Source organism: Cucurbita pepo, chromosome LG16 (assembly GCF_002806865.2).
Source record: "Cucurbita pepo subsp. pepo cultivar mu-cu-16 chromosome LG16, ASM280686v2, whole genome shotgun sequence".
Lineage (NCBI taxonomy): Eukaryota > Viridiplantae > Streptophyta > Magnoliopsida > Cucurbitales > Cucurbitaceae > Cucurbita > Cucurbita pepo.
In genome coordinates, this window is record NC_036653.1 from 8,400,387 (window position 1) to 8,421,524 (window position 21,138).

Consider the following 21,138-nt stretch of genomic DNA (forward strand, 5'->3'; position numbering starts at 1 on the left):
CGAACCAAGCCCAAGCCCAAGCCCAATCTAGACTCGGCCCAAAATTGTATAGTTTTGGGATCTTGGGGTGGCCCAGTAGTGAGTTCCCAAAATTTCTGTCCACTTCCCTCCACCAGTTCTCTTCTTAAATAGGTTGAAAAATTTAAGATTTATTTCGCACTCTCACGGCTTCTGCTTGTTTTGGTATTTTATTCTTTCCTGGTAATGGAAGGCGGCGGCGGCGGCGGCGGCGGCATCAGAATGTTGATTTAAATTACCTTCCTATCCCTCGTTATCTCATGTTTCGCTGCCTTCAACGTTATATACATATTTTTATATTTGGAATTATGAAAACTGGGTGTATTGTAATGAAATTCACCTATTTTTAGGATGAACATGACACATCAGATTAATATATGTATTAAATATTTGTAAGGGGAGCCGGGTAATGAAAGCCGGGCCTAATATTTATGGGAACCAAATCTCGTCCCGCACATACCACTAAATCAAAACCCAAAAGAAAAAAAACAGAGACTGTTCACTCGCCTCTTCTCTTCTCTTCTCTTCCATATTACTATATTACACAAAAACACAACCAACCACCAAAATAAAATCCCGATACAACAAAAAGGAAGAGAAAGAGGCCTTTTGGATTTCTTTTTCATTTTTTATTTTCAATTCAATCGCCATAAACCCTAAATTCGAAATGCGAATGATGACGTGAGAGAAGCTGGAAACATGGTTAACCAACGCCAAACCAACCCCAAACCATGGGGCACGCTGGAGGAGCTTTTGCTCGCCTCCGCCGTCAACCGCCATGGGACCTCCAGTTGGGACTCCGTCGCCATCGAACTGCACAATAGAACCTCTCAATCCCCTTCCTCTCTTACTCCCCAAGATTGTAGGAACAAGTTCTACGACCTCAAGCGCCGTTTTCTCACCCAAAACCTCCACGATTCTGATTCTTCCTCCCTCCTGCCTATGCTTGACGAGTTGAGAAAGATTCGGGTCGAAGAGCTCCGTCGCGATGTTCAACGTCGGGATGTCTTGATCGTGTAAATTTCTCGCTCTTCCACTCAGAGATCTGACCCCCACTGATTGGTCGGTTTAGAGATCTGAACATCTTTCCCCCTTTTCATTGTGTCAACAGGTCATTGGAAATGAAGGTTAAGCGGTTGGAGGAGGAGAGGAACCCCAGTTTCCACGAACCCCATGGCGGACCGGATCCGGACGCGGACGCCGAAAAAACGAATCTCCGCCCTCAAAACCCGGCCGCCTCCGAAGACGACTCCGACAATCGCAAGAACATTCGATCTCCCAACGAATCCAATTCGACGAGTAAAAAATACGATGTTCGACAGAACGGCGTCGTTCAGGAGAACCCGATACCCGAATCAGTCAAAATCTCAAAGATCACGGGAACCGGGCCGCCCCGAACCGGTGATAAACCGGGGAGGAAATGGTCATTCAACGGCGCAGCAGCGGAGCCAGAGCCGGAAAGAGAAAAGAACTGGGTGGCGGGGGGAGGACATAAAGAAAGAAATTGGAGGAGTTCGAGAAGGAGTCAAACGGCGGTGGGCGATTCGAACGAAGCGTGGGAATCGGTGAGCGAGTCGAAGCAAGAAGGGAGAGAGGGGGCTGTGTCGAAGCAACAAAGTAGCGACGTGCAGAGCTCAGGCAGTTTGTCTCAGAGGAAACGGTGTCGTAACAGCAGCGGCGAAGAGCCCGAGGTGTCACCCGCCAAGCCCAAGCCCAAGCCCTCAGCCGTCAAATCTGAAGCGTTGCTCAAATTTCTCGAGATCATTCGCTCCCATCGGCTTGGCTCTGCCTTCGAGCGCCGCGTACGGAGCCAGGTACGTTAGCCCCATTTTCGTGCTTTACTGTTCATTAATTAAAAATAAAACCGAAGTAAGAAAATTGAAAAAAATAGGGGGGGGGGGTTGGGAATGGGAGATTGGATAAGAAAAAGTGACGTGGTAAAGAAGGAATCACATGATGAACGGCCAGGATGATTCATCCTCAAGTTGTCCAGGTGGATGTTAAATCCACGGTTTTGTACTTGGGGGCGGATAAGGACTATTTTGTCCTTCAGTATTCACACGAAGACAAGAAATGGAGGGTGTTTTCGTCCTTACAGTAGGACAGTTTGGTGGCATGCGCTGTGGTTGTACATGGAATCTGTCATCTTGACACGCAGGCATGCGATCGATAGCCAGCCCTTGCATACCGAAACAGTGTCGTTTAACCTCAAACTGCCGCACCCCCTATTCGTTAGTTAAATCAGGTGTAGTGGCCCAAAATTCATTTTAATTCTTGAACCCCCTAAAATTGATATTTTTGAAGAAAATACGTGGGCGTTCAGAAATATCCCAGCCGTTCATTGCAGAAATGGGTTCCGATTGGAGCGGAGCCTGTATATTGGGTTCAGAACGGTTTCCAAAGCTGTCCTTCTTTTTGGGGGGTTTTGTGTGCGTTGGATGTGTAGCAGTGAGAGTGAGGGTAGTAAGTCCCTGTTTTTAAACCCCTTGTTTAATTGTTGCAGGAATCGGATAGATACAAAAACTTGATTCGCCAACACATCGACCTGAGAACCATTCGCGCTCGAGTGGTTAAAGGCGCGTATGCGGATTCATTTCACCCGTTCTTCCGAGATCTCCTCCTCCTTTTCAACAATGCCATCATTTTCTTCCACGCAACTTCCCCCGAAAACGATGCAGCGGTTAAGCTTCGGGCTCTCGTGTTGGAAGAGATGAATGACAAAGCACGAAAGCCCCAGCCCACCAAGCCATGTACTACTGCAATGGTGGGGTGTCGTAAAAGCGACTCCGTTGCGGCGGTATGGGATGTGGGTGGCAAAAAGGCGGAGAAGAGTTCAAGGGAGATTAAAGGGAAATGGGAGGTTGGTGATTGTGTGGAGATAAAAATATACGAGAAGGGTAGATGGAAGAAGGGTTTGAATGGGAGGAAAAAGAATGGGGAAGTGAAGCACGAATACGGGGGGAACGAACTTAGCTCTCACGATGGGATGGAGGTTGGAATGGAAAAGAAAGAGAGAGTGAGGAAGAAGAAGATGAAGATGAAGAAAAAGAAGAAGAAGCAAGGGGCTGTAAGGTTCTTGAAGAGAATGAGGCAGAATTGTTGTGAGAGTTTAAAAGAAGAAGAAGAAGAAGAAGACGAAGATGAAGAAGACGAAGAAGAAGAAGAGAGGAAGAAGGAAGGGATAAAAAGAGAGAAGGTAAGAGGGAAGAGAGGGGTGAGGAGACCGGCGAAGAAAGGTGAAAGAGTGAAAGTGAGGAGGGAGGAGGTGAGCGGTGGTAAGCCCCGGAAGCGTTCAAGGAGATAGGAGATAGATTCAATAAGATTAGTGATTGTTATCGTAAATTAGCATTTTGTTTAGCTTACAGGAAGAAGAGGAAGAAGAGGAAGAAGAGGAAGAAGAGGAAGAGAGGGATACAGGTTGTGATTATACATATACATATACATACATACATACATCTCCAGACTTCAAACACAATTGGAAGTTTCATTCTTTTCTTTTGAATCGCGATGGGAATTGATGGAATTGAAAATAATAAGATTGGAATTGGGCCACTAACGTAAGCGTAAGCGTAAGCGCGTAGGGGTAATTTCCTAATTTTGAAATGATATATGGAGTGTAATATGGAGCGGTGAAGGTCCTGTCTGTCTGTCTGTGTTGTGGCTTTAATTGACGACTTCTAAATTCCAAGTCAACGACCGGCCGACAATGAACACTCGACTCTCTCCGTCTCTTCCTCTGCTTTCCATTTCTCATAAATTTCTTCTGAAACTCACATCCAACCAATCTGCCCTGCTATCCTTCATTTCCAACTCTTGATTACTTCAATTCTATGGCTTCTCCGCCTCTTCTTCTACTTCTGCTTCTTTTTCTTTTCCCTTCCTCTACCCTTGCTCAAAAGCGAAACACGAATATCACTTTAGGCGCATCTCTCACTGCTCATGATGCCGATTCCTTCTGGTCTTCTGAATCTGGTCACTTTGCTTTCGGTTTCCGGCAGTCTGGAGGGGGAGACTATCTGTTGGCCATTTGGTTCAACAAAATTGTTGAAAAAACCGTTGTTTGGTCTGCGAATCGGAACAAGTTGGTACCCAGAGGATCCACGCTTGTACTTACAACACGTAGTCAACTCGTGCTCAACGACCCTGGAGGTAAGCTAGTATGGGCTACATCTTTCGCAGCTACTAATCAATCTGTTTCCTACGCCGCTCTTCTTGATACTGGAAACTTCATTCTGGCTGCTGCTGATTCTGAGATTCTGTGGCAAAGCTTCGATCACCCTACCGATACCATTTTACCATCCCAGATTCTTAATCTGGGCAAAAATCTCGTTGCTCCCTATACACAAACAAATTACTCAAATGGAAGATTTCAACTTGCAATGCAGAGTGATGGGAATCTTGTGCTTTACACCACAAATTTCCCTGTGGATTCAATAAGTCAAAGTTATTGGGCAACTAACACTGTAAACTTCGGCTTCCAACTCGTCTTCAACCTCTCTGGTTCTATTTATCTCATTGCAGAGAATAAAACCATTGTTGCCACTTTGACATCAAATAATCCGCCAACTCAAAATTTCTACCAACGAGCGGTTCTCGAGCATGACGGGGTTTTCAGACAGTATGTTTACCCAAAGATGGGTACAAGTAATTCGTCTTGGCGTGAAGCCTGGTCTCAAGTGTCGAGATCCATTCCTTTGAACATCTGCACCGCAATTAATAATGGTATGGGAAGTGGAGTATGCGGGTTTAACAGTTACTGCCAGCTTGGGGATGATCAAAGGCCATTTTGCACTTGTCCACCAGGCTATACCGTGTTTGATCCAAATGATGTGACCAAAAGTTGTAAACCCACTTTTGTCTCTCAAAGTTGTGATGCATCGTCGTCTCCTGAAACTGAAAACTTTGAATTTTTTTCTCTTGAAAATGCGGATTGGCCTCAAGCTGACTACGGTTCCTTTCAACCAGTGGACGAGGATTGGTGCAGAAACGAGTGTTTAAACGATTGCTTTTGTGCGGTGGCCATTTTTGGCGATGGGGAGTGTTGGAAGAAGAAGTTTCCTCTTTCCCTTGGGAGGATGGACGCTGACGTCAACAGAAGAGCTCTGATCAAAATCAGGAAAGACAATTCTACTCTGCCACTTTGTAACCTTGACGAGAAAGGTAGGAACAAAACTAAGATAATCATTGGATCGGTTGTGTTAGGAAGCTCTTTATTTCTAAACATCATCTTCTTCCTGCTCACTCTGTTCATTGGCTACCGATTCAGTATAAGGAAACCAAAGGTTGTTCAAGTAGACCCTTTAATGTTAGATGTCAACCTGAGGGCTTTTAGCTACGAAGAGCTCGACAAGGCCACAGGCGGATTCAGGGAGCAACTGGGAAGTGGTGCGTTTGCTACTGTGTATAAAGGAACTCTTGATTCTGTGAAGGACAACAACTTGGTGGCAGTTAAAAAGTTGGACAATATAGTGAGAGAGGGAGGGGAGCAAGAATTTAAAGCTGAAGTGAGCGCTATTGCTCGAACAAACCATAAGAATTTGGTTCGATTGCTTGGTTTCTGCAACCAAGGAGAGCATAGAATGCTGGTGTATGAGTTCATGGAGAATGGGTCTCTTGCAGATTTTCTTTTTAGGCCCTCAAAACCAACTTGGTATCAAAGAACGCAACTTGTTTTAGGAATTGCCAGAGGGCTAAGTTACTTACACGAAGAGTGTAACACTCAGATCATTCATTGTGATATCAAGCCCCAAAACATCCTTCTTGACGACTCTTTTGATGCACGAATTGCAGACTTTGGATTGGCCAAACTTCTGAGGAAAGACCAGACTCGAACCATGACTGCAATTAGAGGAACAAAAGGGTATGTAGCTCCGGAGTGGTTCAGAAGCCTGCCCATTACAGTGAAGGTTGATGTTTACAGCTTCGGGACTCTACTATTGGAGATGATCTGTTGCAGAAAAAACTTTGAACAAGAAACAGAGCATGAAGATGAAATGATACTAAGTGATTGGGCTTATGATTGCATGAAAGCAAGGAAACTGGAGATGCTGATAAGGAATGATGAGGAAGCAAGGAGTGATATGAAGAAGGTGGAGAAACTTGTTAAGATTGCTATTTGGTGCATTCAAGAGGAGCCATCGCTAAGGCCGTCCATGAAGAAAGTCGTACAGATGCTTGAAGGTGCCGTTGAAGTTTCAGCTCCTCCTGATCCATCTTCATTTATCAGTTCAATTTCGTAGCTTATTAGGTATTATAAAAGAAATTATTGAGTCAGCATAATTTATAGACGTTGAACCCTTCAAACAAGTTGACACTATTATTAGCCTTACAACTTTAAGGCTACTTTGAATGCTTGAAGTTCCACCAACACCATCGCTTTCCTCTCACTTTAATATGTTTTGACCAATGAAATACAAGATTCAACTAAAGGAGCACACCGTTTTGGCTTATTCTTAAGACCAAAGAAGGGGGTGGCCATGCCCATGTTGAAATTTATAAAAAAAGAAAAAGACTTTACTTTGGGGCTCTGCATTGACCTCTGTTCTGTCAAATTTCCTCTTTCCACACTGGGAACTGGAAATGGATGGGAAGCTTCCTTAGATGATTAAGAAAAGGGTTATAAATGGGAATGGGAAATGCTATCTTCACAAACGCTACCTTCTTTGCCTTATGGCTTCTCAAAACAGATCATCTTACTCCCTTCTTCTTCTTCTTGTTATTGTTGTTGTCTTGCCAACTTCTTCCATTTCTCAGCCCTATAAAAATGTAACGCTGAGATCATCTCTCACTGCAACTCCACGCAGCGCTGACACTAATCTCTCCTACTGGCCCTCCCAATCTGGTGTTTTTGCTTTTGGGTTTCTCCCCTGGGACGCCAAAGGTTTCTTGTTGGCCATTTGGTTCAACAACATTCACGACAAAACTATCGTTTGGTCGGCTAATCGCGATAAATTGGCACCTTCAGGATCCACAATTCAATTCACTACTGCTGGTCAACTGGTGCTCAACGATCCCGGAGGCAATCTAATATGGACCTCAACTTCCTTTCCATCTAATCACTCTGCTTCCCATGCCGCCATGCTTGATAGTGGCAACTTTGTGTTGGCTACCACCGATTCTGAAATTTTGTGGCAAAGCTTCGACTGGCCTACCGATACACTTTTACCATCACAAACTCTGAACATTGGGAAATCTCTTGTTGCTCGTTATTCAGAAGCCACTTACTCAAGTGGAAGATTTCAACTTTGGATGCAAACTGATGGGAATCTGGTGCTTTACCCCAGAGAATACCCTTTCGATTTAGATAGCAGAGCCTATTGGGCAAGTGGCACCGTAGGCTCTGGCTTCCAGCTTGTGTTCAACCTCTCTGGTTCCCTTTATCTCGTTGCCGAGAATAATACCATTCTCACATACTCCATATCAAATACCCTTTCAGCACAGAATTTTTACCTCCGGGCCATTCTTGAGTATGATGGGGCTTTCAGACTGTATGCTTACCCAAAGACACGTAATTCGTCTATGCCTCAAGCTTGGTCGCAAGTATCGGACTCCGTAAACGTGTGTACCTTGGCCGATAGTGGTATGGGAGGTGGAGTGTGTGGATTTAATAGCTATTGTAGTCTTGGGCGTGACCAGAGGGCAGTCTGCACTTGTCCACCAAGCTATGTCTTGGTTGATCCAGATGATGAATTTAAGGGGTGTAAACCCATTTTTGAAGCTCAGAGCTGCAATCAATCCTCTCATGACACTGCTAACTTCCAATTTGTGGCTTTGGAAAATACAGATTGGCCTCCTGGTGATTACGGCCAATTCCGACCAGTAAATGAGGAATGGTGCAGAAACGAATGTTTGGATGATTGTTTTTGTGCGGCTGCCATTTTCGAAGATGGTGAATGTAGGAAGAAGAGGTTCCCTCTTTCTTATGGAAGAATGGATCCCAGTGCTGGCGGAAGAGCTCTTCTCAAAATTAGAAAACAAAACTCCACTTTCCAACCTAATAATCTTCTCCAGCAACGCGGGACCAAATCTAGAGTGGCCGTCATTGTATCAGTTCTATTGGGAGGCTCTGCGTTTCTAAACTTGCTCTTTTTCCTACTCGCATTATTGGCTGTATGCCGATTCAGGAAAAGGATGAGGAGATCCAGGGATGTTACCGTAGACCCTTTCATTTTAGGCGTCAATCTGAGGATCTTCAGCTATGAAGAGCTGAACAAGGCCACGAGTGGATTCAGCGAGCAGTTGGGGTGTGGCTCGTTTGCCACTGTTTATAAGGGGATTATTGATTCCGGGGACAACAACTTGGTGGCCGTTAAAAAGTTGGACCACGCGGTGCAAGGGGAAGACCGGGAATTTAAAGCAGAAGTGGGCGCTATTGCTCGAACAAACCACAAGAACTTAGTTCGATTGGTTGGTTTCTGCAACGAAGGAGAACACAGAATGCTGGTGTATGAGTTCATGAAGAATGGGTGTGTTGCAGATTACCTTTTTGGGGATTCCAAACCAAATTGGTATTCAAGGATTCAAATTGTTCTAGGGACGGCAAGAGGACTCTGCTATCTACACCAAGAGTGCAGTACTCAGACCATTCATTGTGATATTAAGCCTCAAAACATCCTTCTGGACGACTCTTTTACCGCGCGGATTGCAGACTTTGGTTTGGCAAAGCTTCTGAAAAAGGATCAAACTCGAACACTGACGGCAATCAGAGGAACCAAAGGATATGTAGCTCCGGAGTGGTTTAGAAGCCTCCCCATCACAGTGAAGGTGGACGTGTACAGTTTTGGGATATTGTTGCTGGAGATTATATGCTGCAGAAGGAACTTCGAGGGAAAAGCAGAGGATGAAGATAGAATGGTGTTGGCAGATTGGAGTTATGACTGCTTCAGAGACGGGAAGATGGAGATGTTGGTAGAAGATGACGAGGAAGCAAAGGTGGACCTGAAGAGAGTAAAGAGGTTCGTGATGATTGCAATCTGGTGCATCCAAGAGGAACCATCTCTAAGGCCCACCATGAACAAAGTGGTTCAGATGCTGGAAGGGGCTGTTGAAGTCCCCCTCCCCCCCGACCCATCTTCCTTCATTAGCACAACCTTCTAATTCATTCCATGCTTATTCAATAATAAACTCAAATTCAGACGTATTCTATATCTTACTTTAACAACGTTTATTCATTTTAATATGAAGTGGTTTGGATACATTCAACATTGTTGCAACTCAATCACCTCTTTATTTCAATAAACTCAAAGCATTATGGCGTGGGGTTTTAGATGGAAATACTGTAAGGAACTCCTTTTCCTGTCACTCCAGGCTCTGATTCAGGCTTCAAAAGTTCATAAGGCGCCACCCCGGCTCCATGTCTGTTCTTTAGATTTGGGTCGGCATTCCTTTTATCAATTATCCCTTCTAGTTCCTTCAATCTCCCACTGAACTTCTCAAATGCTCCTTTTATAAAAGGCTCATCAGCCCATGCTTGTTCCATATCTTTTCCCATGTACTCTTCATCTGGAGAATGACTCGACAGTATGTTCAAAACAGCCGTGACTTTGGTCGCTTGAAGCTGTGTAGGAAAGGTTTCTAACAACACATTCTCTGGCTTGTTAAGAAAGCACTCCCATTTCTCTTTGTTTTTTTCTTCCACGGGAACATTGATTCTAGCAATACTTGGTCGATTTGGAAAATATCCAGCGAACGAGTATTGCCCAAAGTTCACTGCCGCGTGATGCCCGGAGGTTACCCACATGATGGTGGCGACAATACTGATAAGGTCTTCTGGAGTGTTGAGAACTGGCCACCATGGTTCATCCTTCTTATCTGCATGCCCTTCTGTTCGAATCTCCGTCCACCATGCTTGAAGTTCCTCATCTGACTTGACAAGACTTGGATCTGGATAGTAGTAGTTCACATATTCTGTTGCCCAGTCTTTGATGGCATCCCAAAGGATTAGGCCATCGTTGGCAAAAGGGTAGTCTTCAATGGTAAGCTTCAGACCATGTGGTGCATTTGGGTCCTCAACTGCCAACCCCCTTCCCAGAAGAAGAAGAAGAAGAACAACAACAACAACAACACAAGATAGTAAGAGAAAGAGATTACAGATTGGTTGGTTTGTTAATTAAGATGAAAGAGATTTGAAGAATAAGCACCTGTTAATCAAGTCAGCAGGCAGAGCTTCTAAGTTGAACTGCCACTGCTCTTTGTAAGCAACAGAACTAAATTCCATGGAGTACTTTCCAGGTGAAAAGGAAGTCTCAATGATCCCATTTGCATTGATGAGAGCTTGGCGAGCAAGTGCATTGATCTCCATGGTGTATCGAAAATGAGGATGCAGGAGTCTATAGATTGGATGCATTGCACTCAGTTGTCTGTTTGATGCGATGATGTAAGGTTCCACACAACAATGAGTTCTAAGCCTACAACGAAAACAAGAACAAATCGAAGTGGGAATAACTGTGAGGTTTTCAAAAGAAGAAGTTGACCATATTTTGAGTTTAAAAGGAAAGCGAGTTACCAATGGCTAACAAGTTGGTGATAACCAGAGTCATGGGCTAAAACATGAGCCTTGGCAATCCTCCAAAGCCAGACGCTAGTGGCATCCCAGAAGGGTGTGAAGACCGTTTTCCATTGTGGTTTGCCATCGATGGGTGGCCTAGTGAGCTCAATAGCCAAGGGCTTAAGAGTGCTATCCGAGTGTAAGAAGAACAATGTCCTTGAACCATAGAGTGTGGTGCCTTTAAGTTTTCGCACTTTGGCTACGTATGGAAGGAGGAGATCGTGATAATCAAGTATGAATAGCCTCTTCTTTGTCAACGCCTGCACCCCCACAAAGCATTCATTCGAAAAGAAAGAAGTTGGATATATAGAATCCAAAAAATACGATGTCCAAGGGCGTACTTACCTCATCCAGAGTCATGAAACCTCTGATTTGCTGCTCAATTATTTTGCCGGTGATTTCTGATTCAGGAGGACCATAAACAGCAGGGTCAAGCTTACTCTTCAATGGCCATTCCTGGAGTCAACTCCTGAAGGTTAGGGAATTGGGTTGTACGTTAAAGAAGGAAGTTGGTAGAGTACAGAGGATGTGATACCGTAACAAGCCTTAAGCTGTAGGGGTTGAGACCTGCGAGGGTCTGTCTACCAAATTCCTCATCTCTGAACCAGAAGAATTTGTCCCCTGAAGAAGGATGAAGAAGATGTTGATTAGATTTTGATTTGGATTTGGATTTTGATTTGGATTTTGATTTTGATTTTGTTTTAAAATTTGATTTTGAATGTAGTGTTCTTACTGTCGAATGTTTGAGGAGGATGGAAACGCAAGATATCCTCCGCGGAATCAACAATAGTGTCAATGATCCTTGGGAGAAGAGTAGCGAGCTTCCAACCGCCCTTGGAGGGAGGTAATGGAACTCCGTTATCAAAAAGATCGTCAATTGCAGGGAAATGTGGGAAGCGTATATCATTGTCTGTGGAGACTGATTCCAAAGCTGGTATTAACCCATTAAGCACCGAGTTCAGCGAACGTGCATTAAACGTTGCCTGTTTCAGTGCTGAGAATGCTTCGTCTCGGGGCACATAATTGCTCGAACTTCTGGATTCCGATACAGGATCTACAAATCACCCAAGTTTTTGTTTTTTATTATTTTTTATTTTTTATTTTTTATTTTTTATTTTTTGTTTTCCCTCTCAATATCATCATCATTAACATAGAAACGGAAAAAACAACCTCTGGATGCCCGTGGACGTCCGGTTCTACATCTTCGAGGATATGGAAACTGCTTTCCACCAAGCACAGGTCTTTTATACTCCAGGTTTTTGTTGGGATCTCCCAGATCGTTGTACACATCATAATCATATATCCTCTCGTGGCTCTCACGCTTTCCAACCCCATTGCCTCGTACAGCTTTCAGCTCTTCTTCTCTAAGCTTCTTTAGCCCCTCCGGCGTATTGGACGGCAAGTATGACTGCTCAACAAAACATTCTTGTTCCGCTTATATATATATATATATATATATACATATATGGTGATGACTGATGAAGCAGAGCATGGAGAAGAAGAAAATTGAGTGTGGAAAAAGAAATGACCTTAGTGGTGAAGAAGATCCTCTTACTGTCGGGAAGGTCCTTCTCATTCACCCAAGAAGAGCAGACGAAGTGTAGAGGGCCAATGGGATGCCCTTCCAACACAATATCCTTCACATAAATCTCTTTGTGATGCTCATTCTCAACAAAAATAGCTCCAATTATACCAAAATCTGGTGGAATTTTGAAGTCCGCCTCGTATGTAATCTCATCACCCTCTGTATCCTCTTTATGTGCGTAGTGTCTTATTGTTGCCTTCTCCAATCCCGTTACTGCAACACACATTTTCAAAAAATACATTGCTAAATTATATTTTATAAATTCTTCAAAATGTTATTATTCTTTCTTCAAAATGTTATTATTCTTTCTTCAAAATGTTATTATTCTTTCTTCAAAATAATACGTGCAAATGTTATTATAAATAAATAATATTTGTTCTAGGAAAAGAAAGAGAGAGTGTATTTTAAATGAAAAAAAAAAAAAAAAAAAAAAAAAAAAAAAAAAAAAAAAAAAAAAAAANAAGCGATTTACCAAAGAGATCAGCGATGTCATCAAGCCCTCGTTCCAAGTACAATCCGCTCCCCAGGGTTCGTTGGACAGTCACCAAGACTTTAACCGAAAGCGGCTTCTCCGTGGAACTGGCGACGGAGGTGGCTCTGATGACGGCAGGGCGGGGGGGCAAGCGGAGGCGAAGGGAGTTGACATTTTGTTTGGGGGTTTGGCGTTGAGGCCCGGAGCGTATTGGAAGTAGAGGCTTCGCATGAGTAAGAAGAAATAGGTTTGGATTTACGCAGTTGAGTGGGTCTAAAGCGGAGTAGTGGGAGAGTTGAGATTTCAGCATTTTGTTCCGGAATGAAGGAAACCAAAGGTAATTCCTGCAATAAGAGGGAGGGGTCGCGCGTGTATATATAGTTGCAAATATGGGTTTAGGAGGGCAATAGTAACTAAAAAAACTGGGATTAAAAAACACGTTCTGAAATGTCTTCTACGCGTTCACACAGTTCATGCAAAAAAATAAAAACACAAGGCTCAGGTCACGTCAGGTCATTTCAAGGAAGAATTCCCCACAAAGATGAGCATAGAAGAGTTATGGAGTATGGGTCATGCCAGCTGCCGTCTTCCAAATGGTTACTCAAATTCAACCCATTTTGTAGGGGATAACAATGCTCATCTAATTAATTACTACTCCTTTCAATATTTCTCTTATATTGCACACCACCAATAGGGTTTGCATCTAATTATTTTTCGTTTACATTTTCACAACTCTATTTTTCCTCCCTAACTACAATAATATATATTACCCATGCCTCACACTATTTCCTTTAAATAATTTTTTTCTTTTCTTTTCTAAATTTGTTTAAGTTTATTTATTTTTTTCATCTTTTTTTTCTTTTCTAAAAAAGAAACACGTCTTATTATAGAAATATATTTATTATAGCTAATGGGTTCATAAAATAGTTACCAAACAACTACTATAATTATTATAATAATAATAATAATAACAATAATAATTTAAGTCTTACGCATGCTTTAACAAATCAACATTATTAGTCTGTATAATTACCATGTGATAAACTTCTCATTTATATTATTAAAACAAAAAAAAATCAAATATCTATTTATGACATTTAAATAAATGAAAAATCATTAAAATAGAATAGTTAAGAAATATTTTTAAAAAATTGAAAGTCACTACTAAATCTTTAAGGTGTACCTTCTTTTTTAGGTGCTTCAATCATGCGAACTTCATGCTTAAGCGTGATCTTCTATAAATTTTCTGAAAAAAAAAAAAAAAAAAAAAATTTACCAAATANAAAAAAAAGTTTACCAAATAAAAAAAGAACAAAAAGTGTAGAGAGGAGCATTATAAACTTCCAAAAATGTATTAAGACATTTGTATAAATATCTGAATTCCGGCCAATCAAAGGAATACGCTTAAAATAATTGTTCCGGAGTTTCGCAATATCTTCTTTTCTCCGGAATGGGTATTTCGGATAGAATCGGACGTCTTTGTCCCTATTTACAAGATATTTTTTTGCACTACCTGTATAATCGAAATTCAATCACCAAGTAGGTTAAATTACATTCATACCCTCTGTTTTTACGATGAATTTCAATTATATCCTAAAATTCTGAAATATACTCATCAACATATATATATATATATATATATATAAAAATGATTTTTAAAAAGACAATGAAACAAAGGAGATGAACCTGGTAAGTAACATATTATACAAAGCTTAATGCTGTTTTTTATTGTATAAAACAATTCATGGATATTTAATTTATGAAGGGAGTAAGAGAGAGAGAGAGAGAGAGTTGAAATTAGTTAATTTAATTTAGGGAGACGAATGAATGGAGTTGATGTGATTTGTGGTTTGTATTTTTGTATTTGATACGTTGTTCAATGTTAGAATGAGAAGAGAAAAGAAGTGAAAGGCACGAAAAAAACGCGTTCAAAGTAATTGTCAATTTTGGAAGGAAATATCTATTGGAGGAGTGGGGACGGGGTGCAAAGCAACCACACCATTGTGGATATTTCATACCAATCCCACCACCTCCATTCAATTTACTTTTGGTTTCCTTGTTCTGATGATGGATATATACATAACTCCAACCTCCTGCTTTGCATTGTGTGCTGAATTTTAGGAGGTTGTGAATGATAATATCCTGTGTATCCTTAAATTTGAAGTAACATGTGTGGGGGGAAATGACCTAAAGGATACTCACGTGAGACACAGATTACAAGAATGGGTATGGGTTGTCACGTGAAACACAGAGGTGAGTTAGGGATGCTAAAACAACAAGGACAAAACCCTAAACCTTATAATATTACTCTTTTTGCTTTTTCATAAATATTTCAAAAAGGTTAGTGTTGTGATACGTATTTTTAAAATGAAAAAGAATAGGGTAATTAACGTTGTCACAAATTTTGTTTTTTTTAAAAAAAAAAAAGAAAAGAAAACGTACCAGTGATGGGCAAGGACTTGGGGTTTGGCAATCCCAACATGGTTGGGCATCAATTGGTGAGCTCAAGAATCCCAAGTTTACGTGGAAACGCTGTACGGAACTCCCTGTCCTGTAATCCCATAGTTTGAAGTTGGTTTAAAGAAACCTCGTACGCCATGACCCCACCACCGCACCCATTCTTCAAAACTTACTATCCTCATCTTTCTCCTCCATATACTTTTTTTGTGTAAATGCTCCACTTTCTCTTTAAACGCTTTGGAGGCCCTATTTAATATTATTATATGCTCCTCATCCCCATAATATAGAACCCTGAGATCTTGAAGGGAAGGCTTGAAGCATCGTATAGTCCTCCCTCGCCATGCTGGACCTTCCAATACTGGGTCGGCTTGGGAAATAGGCTGCATGTGCGTATTGAAGGAAGTTCTCAGCCGAGTGGTTGAGTCGATCTGAATAAGGTATTTGGGGGGGTTTCTAGGGCTCACCGTCCTTCTTTTCTAAGATTTCTTCCCGCCTTTCTTTCACTTCTTTATCTTTCACTTCTTTATCATTCTTCATCGCTCTCTCGTCTGCGTAACAGTGGCACTCGTAATTGGTCATCCATTCCAACACGGCGGTCCCATAAGATGAGACCATCCTTCGCAAAAGAGTACCCAACTTTTAAGACCATCAGGTACATCTTCATCTCTTTCCGCCTTCCCCCTAATTTTAAATTTCGATATCAACCACAAAACTCACTCACTCACTCACTCACTCCTAACCCGCCCAATTTCATATAATTATTACTTTTATTAATTTAGTCTAAATAAATTTTTATCAAATTTCAACAAATAAATAAATAAATAAATAAATAAATAAATAAACAAAACAACAACAACAATCATCAAACGGTTACAGGTATTATGATGAAACGGTCACAAATAATTGAGAGGTTTGAAAGAGCGATTTAAAATAGTTGTTAGAGAAATTGGATAATAAATGATTTAAAAAAGAGAGGGAAAATGATAAAAATTACATCTAATAATTGCTCCAAATGAAAAGCGCAAAGGCGGAGGAAGACGATTGATGAAGATGGGAGAGTGGAGGAAGTTCAAGTGGAAACGCTGTATGGAACTCCCTTTCCAGTCACCCCAAAGCTTGAAGTTGGCTTCAGAACCTCATACGGGACTACCCCAGCTCCACGCCTATTCTTAAAATTACTATCCTCGTTTTTCTCGTCGATACTTTTGTCTAGATTATCCAACCTCCCTTTCAACTTTTGAAAGGCTTTGGCTATGATGGGGTTCTCCTCCCAGGCTGCCTCTATCTTGCTCCCAATGTACTCCTCGTCCGGAGAGTGAGCCGAGAGTATCAACATAGTCTGTGCCACTGTGGAAGCCTGTGCCACCGAAGGGAAGGCCTCAAGCAACACACTTTCAGGATTGTTTATGAACTCCTCTGGAATTTGGTCCAAGTCCTCTGTGGGCATGTTGGTCCTCGCAATACTGGGCCGGCTCGGGAAATACCCTGCGTGTGCGTATTGAATGAAGTTCACCGCGGAGTGGTGTCCACACCCTACCCACGCTATGGTGGACACGATCTGAATAAGGTCTTTGGGGGTCTTTAGTGCCGGCCATCCTGCTTCCTTCTTCTTGTCTGGATGCCCCTTTTCCATGATTTCTTTCCACCATGCTTTCAGCTCCTTGTCGTTCTTTATCGCTTTCTCATCCGGGTAATAGTGGTGCACGTACTCTGTCATCCATTCCAACAGAGCATCCCATAACATCAGACCATCGTTCGCAAAGGGGTAGTCTTTGATCGCCAACTTAAGACCATGAGGTGCATTTTCATCTCTCTCCGCCATTCCCCTAATTTCAGATCCATTTTCATATCAATCACAAAATTCAAATTCAATCTCAAATCAAAACTTGTGTTAATTAGCTTTAGTAATTACCTGCGAATTAGGTCCTCGGGGAGTGCTTGGGTGTCAAATCGCCACTCCTTCTTGTACACCAAAGAACTAAACTCCATGGAGTAAGCCGCAGCAGAAAACGTGGTCTCAATGATTCCTCCGGCGTTGATGAGAATTTCACGCGCATTTGAGTTGATGCGCATATTGAATCGAAAATGAGGATGCAATAGTCTATAGATTGGGTGCATCGTACTTAATTGTCTGTTCATCGCAATTGCATACGGCTCCATGCAACAGTGGGTTCTAAGCCTGCGCATATTTCATCAACTTGTCAAAATTGATTAATTTAGCTGTCCCAAGAGACACGTGAATTTTGTTAGCCCCGTACCAATGAATAACGAGTTGGTGAACGCAAGAATCGTGAGCAAGAACGTGGGCCTTAGCGAGCCTCCATAGCCAGGCATCCGTGGCATGAGTGCTTGGGGAAAAAACTTGTTTCCATTGGGGCTTCCCATCCATCGGCGGCCGAGTTAGCTCAATACCCAACGCCCTCAAAGTGTCATCTGAGTTTAGGAAGAACAATGTCCTTGATCCATACAGTGTCGTCCGCTTAATGCTTCTTACTTTGGTTACATATTGCATTAAAGTGTCATGGTAATCCAGTACGAACAATTTCTTGTGTGCCAATGCCTGCATAAACTCACAAAATTCTCTTTTTTTATTTCTTTCTTCTCTAATCTAGTAACTTATAGCACCTTGGGTTTAATCAATTTTACCTCTTCAACAGTGATGGAACATCCGATTAATTTTTGAACCAATTCGGTGGTGAATCCTGATTCTTGAGGTCCATAATCCTTGGGGTTCAGCTCACTCATCAAAGGCAAACTCTGAATTTATTGCGACAAGATTAAGCGAGTTTTGCATATTATAGAAACAGAGAGAGAGAGAGAGAGAGAGAGAGAGAGAGAGATTAATGGATTGATGGTGAAGTTGTGAGTGACCTTGACCAGCTGAATGCTGTAGGGGTTGAGACCAGCGAGTGTCTGTCTTGCAAATTCGATGTCACTCAGCCAATTGAACTTGTCTCCTGGGAAAAATTGAAGTAATTGTGAGGAAAATGCATTTGTTTGGTAAGCTCCATTAATACCCAAAAAAAAAAAAAAAAAAAAAAAAAAAAAATACGTCGGCGTGGACTCACTCTTGAGGGCCTCGGGTGGTGGGAATTTAACCAATCGGGCAGGCTGGGGCTGAACGGTAGAAGGGTCAACAAAGGGTGGGGCATGCATGGTGGAAAGAGTGGAGGATATATTAAAGCGAAGAATTTCGTGAGGGGCGGGGGGGATTTCAATGCCATCTCGGAACATTAGGTCAATCTGAGTGAAATCCGAGAAAGGCTTTGATCCCAGCTTGTCTTTCTTCCCCGGGTTCGCCGGAAACATTTTCTGCTTCACCTCTGAGAACGCTTCGTCTCGTGGAACATAGAAGCTTTCTTCACCCCTCTGCTCTGACGACGGATCTACCATTGTCCCACCATTAAATTATTCCCATTTTCTTAGTTTCTTACCTGATGCATTTTAAAATAAACACGAAATGCATTCAATTTTAGCTTAGAAGGGTACCTGATACAGCCGCAGGACGACCAGTTCTGCAACGCCGAGGGTAAGGGTACTGGGCCGAACCACCAAGAACAGGCCTTTTCCATTTCATGTCTACGTCAGGATCTCCGAGGTCGTTGTACACATCGTAATCATAAATCCTTTCGAACGCCTTACGCTCATTCTCATCTTCTGTTCCATCTGGTTTTTGGCCTCTCAGATTGGCAAGGTCCTCTGCTCTCAGCTTCACCAGCCCTGCGGGTGTGTTTCCCGGCAAATAGGACTGTTGAAACCCCCATCCCCCCACCACAAAAATATAATAATAATTAATAATTAATAATTAATAATTATTTAATTGAATCATAATATCCTTATGATGGATGAACCAACCTTGGTGGAAAAGAAGATCCTGCGCTGGTCAGGAATTAAACTTTTGGGCTGAACCCATGAGGTGCAGCTGAACGTAACTGAGTTCTGAGATGATGAGTTGGCAATAGAAACAGTGTTGATAAACCTCTCCGTGGAGTTCTCTTTCAGTTCAATAATCACTGCTCCAATTTCCCCAAATCCTTTGGGAACTTGAATTTTGGCCACGTACGTGTACTCCTCCGCGGATTCATTCTGTATTGTCGCCACACCTCCGATCAATGCCTTTTGCTGTCCATCTGTGGGTGTGAATGATAATAATAAAAGATAGATTTTGTTTAGTTATTAAAATAAAAAATAAAAAATAAAAATAAAAATAAAAAAGGAATGACTCACCTGCATCCAAATCGGAGCTAGCAAACTTGAGAGAGAGGGTGTCGTCGGAAGGAAACTTTTCATTCAATTTGGGTTTGACGGTAACAACTGCGATGATATCAACACCCATCTCTGGTGGTGGAATGTATGCTGTGTGAGGGTGTTTCATTATCAACAATTCCGACTCTATTTATACACTCAAACTCAAACCCAATATCATCTCCTGTTTTCTTAATATTAATTTCATATATTTCATGGGTATCTTCTAATTAAGTCCGACGTGGACAGCACACGTGGTTGGTGGTGGGGTGGTTTATTTAATTATGTTGAAAATATGAATAGATATAGAGTTTTGTGATACATAAATAAATGAATGGATTCAATTTTTGAAACAACGCCACTTGCCTACATAATTAAATCTTCCAACTTGTTCTTTTTAATGTTTAGTATAGTCATTCAACATATAAAAAACCACAAAGTTATTCTCCAAACTATACTGCTTTCTCAACTTGTATAAAGTATTCATTTATAATATCATTTCCTTGAATATTTTAAAAAAAAGTAAATAATCTATTCATTGCTGGCTGCTTTAGAATCCAACAAAAGCAGCTATTAAGATTATGCAATAAAAAGATGTATATTTTAAAGGAAATAAAAATAATTAGAAAGTAAGTAAGACCATTATTCACAACTCCGTTAATAAACTAAAATAGTTATCGAATTTTGAGAGGGAGGTATTGGAATATTAAAAATAAAGACAAAGGTATTGGAAAATTAAAAATAAATAAATAATAATAATAAAAAGGAATAAAGGGTGGAGAAAGTTTGTCCCTCGTACCTTTGGTCTCACATGTGCAATAGTTGAAAGTTTGCATCCGCCTCCTCTCCGTTTGTCTCGCTCACCACTATTATTATTATTATTAATATTTATTAATATTATTAATATTATTATTATTATTATTATGGTATTTGGATAAGAGCCTCCCTCCTGAAATAAAGCTTTTTATGAATGAAAAGTGAGCCTCCCTTCTTTCCAACAAATGTCCTCCCCTTCTCCTTAAATTGTTTTTGATTTTTAAATGGGTATTCTCTTACGTGAATATTTGAATCTTTAAAACTATAATATTAAAAAATAGGCCTTCAATTGTTTTTAACGTTTAAATGGGTATTCTCTTACGTGAACATTTGGAAGTTCTCAAATACAAAGCCATCGCGCGCCTCCCTCCGCTGACCGCTCCGCCTCCCTCCGCTGACCGCTCCGCCTCCCTCCTCTGACCGCTTCGCCTCCTCATCTCTTCTATTCTTTGAATTGACTTCCTCAAAATTATATTTATTATAAACTTCATCCAATTCTGAAGTAATTGATCCATCCTCTAGTCGTAATAATTAGATATATGACGATCAACAACTTGGACTTTTAATCCTTTTTTTTATTATTATTATTATTGTTTTTTTCTTTAAAATCAATAAAGCTATTAACACTATGGGAGCCTTTGTTTGACCAGAAAAAAGATATATATATATATATATATATATATTTAATGGAACGCCACAATATAATTGTCTTCTAATCCTTATTAGTTGTTTAATAACTAAAAGATACAGATTTAAAATATTTATTTTTTATTATTAGAAAAATAGAGAGATTAAGTATTAAATGAATTATGGAGAGAAAAAGGAAAAATAATGGTTTTATGAATTAGAAAGTTGAGTTAGAATAAAACAAAAACTGGAGTCTTGTAAACTATAATTTATTACTAAATATCCTTAACCTAAACAAGGATGCTGAAATAAATATGAAAATTGAAATGTGGTTGGTGATTGATAAATTTATAAAACAAGCGGTTGAAT

The 21,138-nt window shown here is 41.1% G+C and overlaps 5 protein-coding genes across 5 annotated transcripts; 3 read left to right on the forward strand and 2 right to left on the reverse strand.

Annotated features, from left to right (window-relative positions):
- Positions 1 to 353: 353 nt before the first annotated feature.
- LOC111777087 lies at positions 354 to 3,536 on the forward strand. The gene is made up of 4 exons (XM_023656524.1): positions 354 to 1,034; positions 1,130 to 1,832; positions 2,522 to 3,176; positions 3,481 to 3,536. The coding sequence occupies exons 1-4, from the start codon at positions 718 to 720 to the stop codon at positions 3,534 to 3,536; spliced, it is 1,731 nt and encodes a 576-aa protein (XP_023512292.1). The 5' UTR covers positions 354 to 717.
- On the forward strand, positions 3,212 to 6,404 carry LOC111776700 (G-type lectin S-receptor-like serine/threonine-protein kinase LECRK3). The gene has a single exon (XM_023656022.1). The coding sequence runs from the start codon at positions 3,849 to 3,851 to the stop codon at positions 6,255 to 6,257; it is 2,409 nt and encodes an 802-aa protein (XP_023511790.1). The 5' UTR covers positions 3,212 to 3,848; the 3' UTR covers positions 6,258 to 6,404.
- Positions 6,405 to 6,506: 102 nt separating this feature from the next.
- On the forward strand, positions 6,507 to 9,157 carry LOC111777088 (G-type lectin S-receptor-like serine/threonine-protein kinase LECRK3). Its single transcript, XM_023656525.1, has one exon. The coding sequence runs from the start codon at positions 6,619 to 6,621 to the stop codon at positions 9,112 to 9,114; it is 2,496 nt and encodes an 831-aa protein (XP_023512293.1). The 5' UTR covers positions 6,507 to 6,618; the 3' UTR covers positions 9,115 to 9,157.
- Positions 9,158 to 9,160: 3 nt separating this feature from the next.
- On the reverse strand, positions 9,161 to 12,971 carry LOC111776704 (linoleate 13S-lipoxygenase 2-1, chloroplastic-like). Its single transcript, XM_023656027.1, has 9 exons — positions 12,612 to 12,971; positions 12,094 to 12,385; positions 11,735 to 11,972; positions 11,298 to 11,618; positions 11,100 to 11,185; positions 10,910 to 11,020; positions 10,523 to 10,824; positions 10,158 to 10,424; positions 9,161 to 10,040 (listed from the first exon to the last, which is right to left on the reverse strand). The coding sequence occupies exons 1-9, from the start codon at positions 12,929 to 12,931 to the stop codon at positions 9,281 to 9,283; spliced, it is 2,697 nt and encodes an 898-aa protein (XP_023511795.1). The 5' UTR covers positions 12,932 to 12,971; the 3' UTR covers positions 9,161 to 9,280.
- Positions 12,972 to 15,997: 3,026 nt separating this feature from the next.
- Positions 15,998 to 19,460, reverse strand: LOC111777904 (linoleate 13S-lipoxygenase 2-1, chloroplastic-like). Its single transcript, XM_023657638.1, has 9 exons — positions 19,309 to 19,460; positions 18,937 to 19,211; positions 18,571 to 18,829; positions 18,150 to 18,467; positions 17,953 to 18,038; positions 17,728 to 17,838; positions 17,340 to 17,641; positions 16,994 to 17,260; positions 15,998 to 16,907 (listed from the first exon to the last, which is right to left on the reverse strand). The coding sequence occupies exons 1-9, from the start codon at positions 19,454 to 19,456 to the stop codon at positions 16,151 to 16,153; spliced, it is 2,523 nt and encodes an 840-aa protein (XP_023513406.1). The 5' UTR covers positions 19,457 to 19,460; the 3' UTR covers positions 15,998 to 16,150.
- Between the last annotated feature and the right edge of the window lie 1,678 nt (positions 19,461 to 21,138).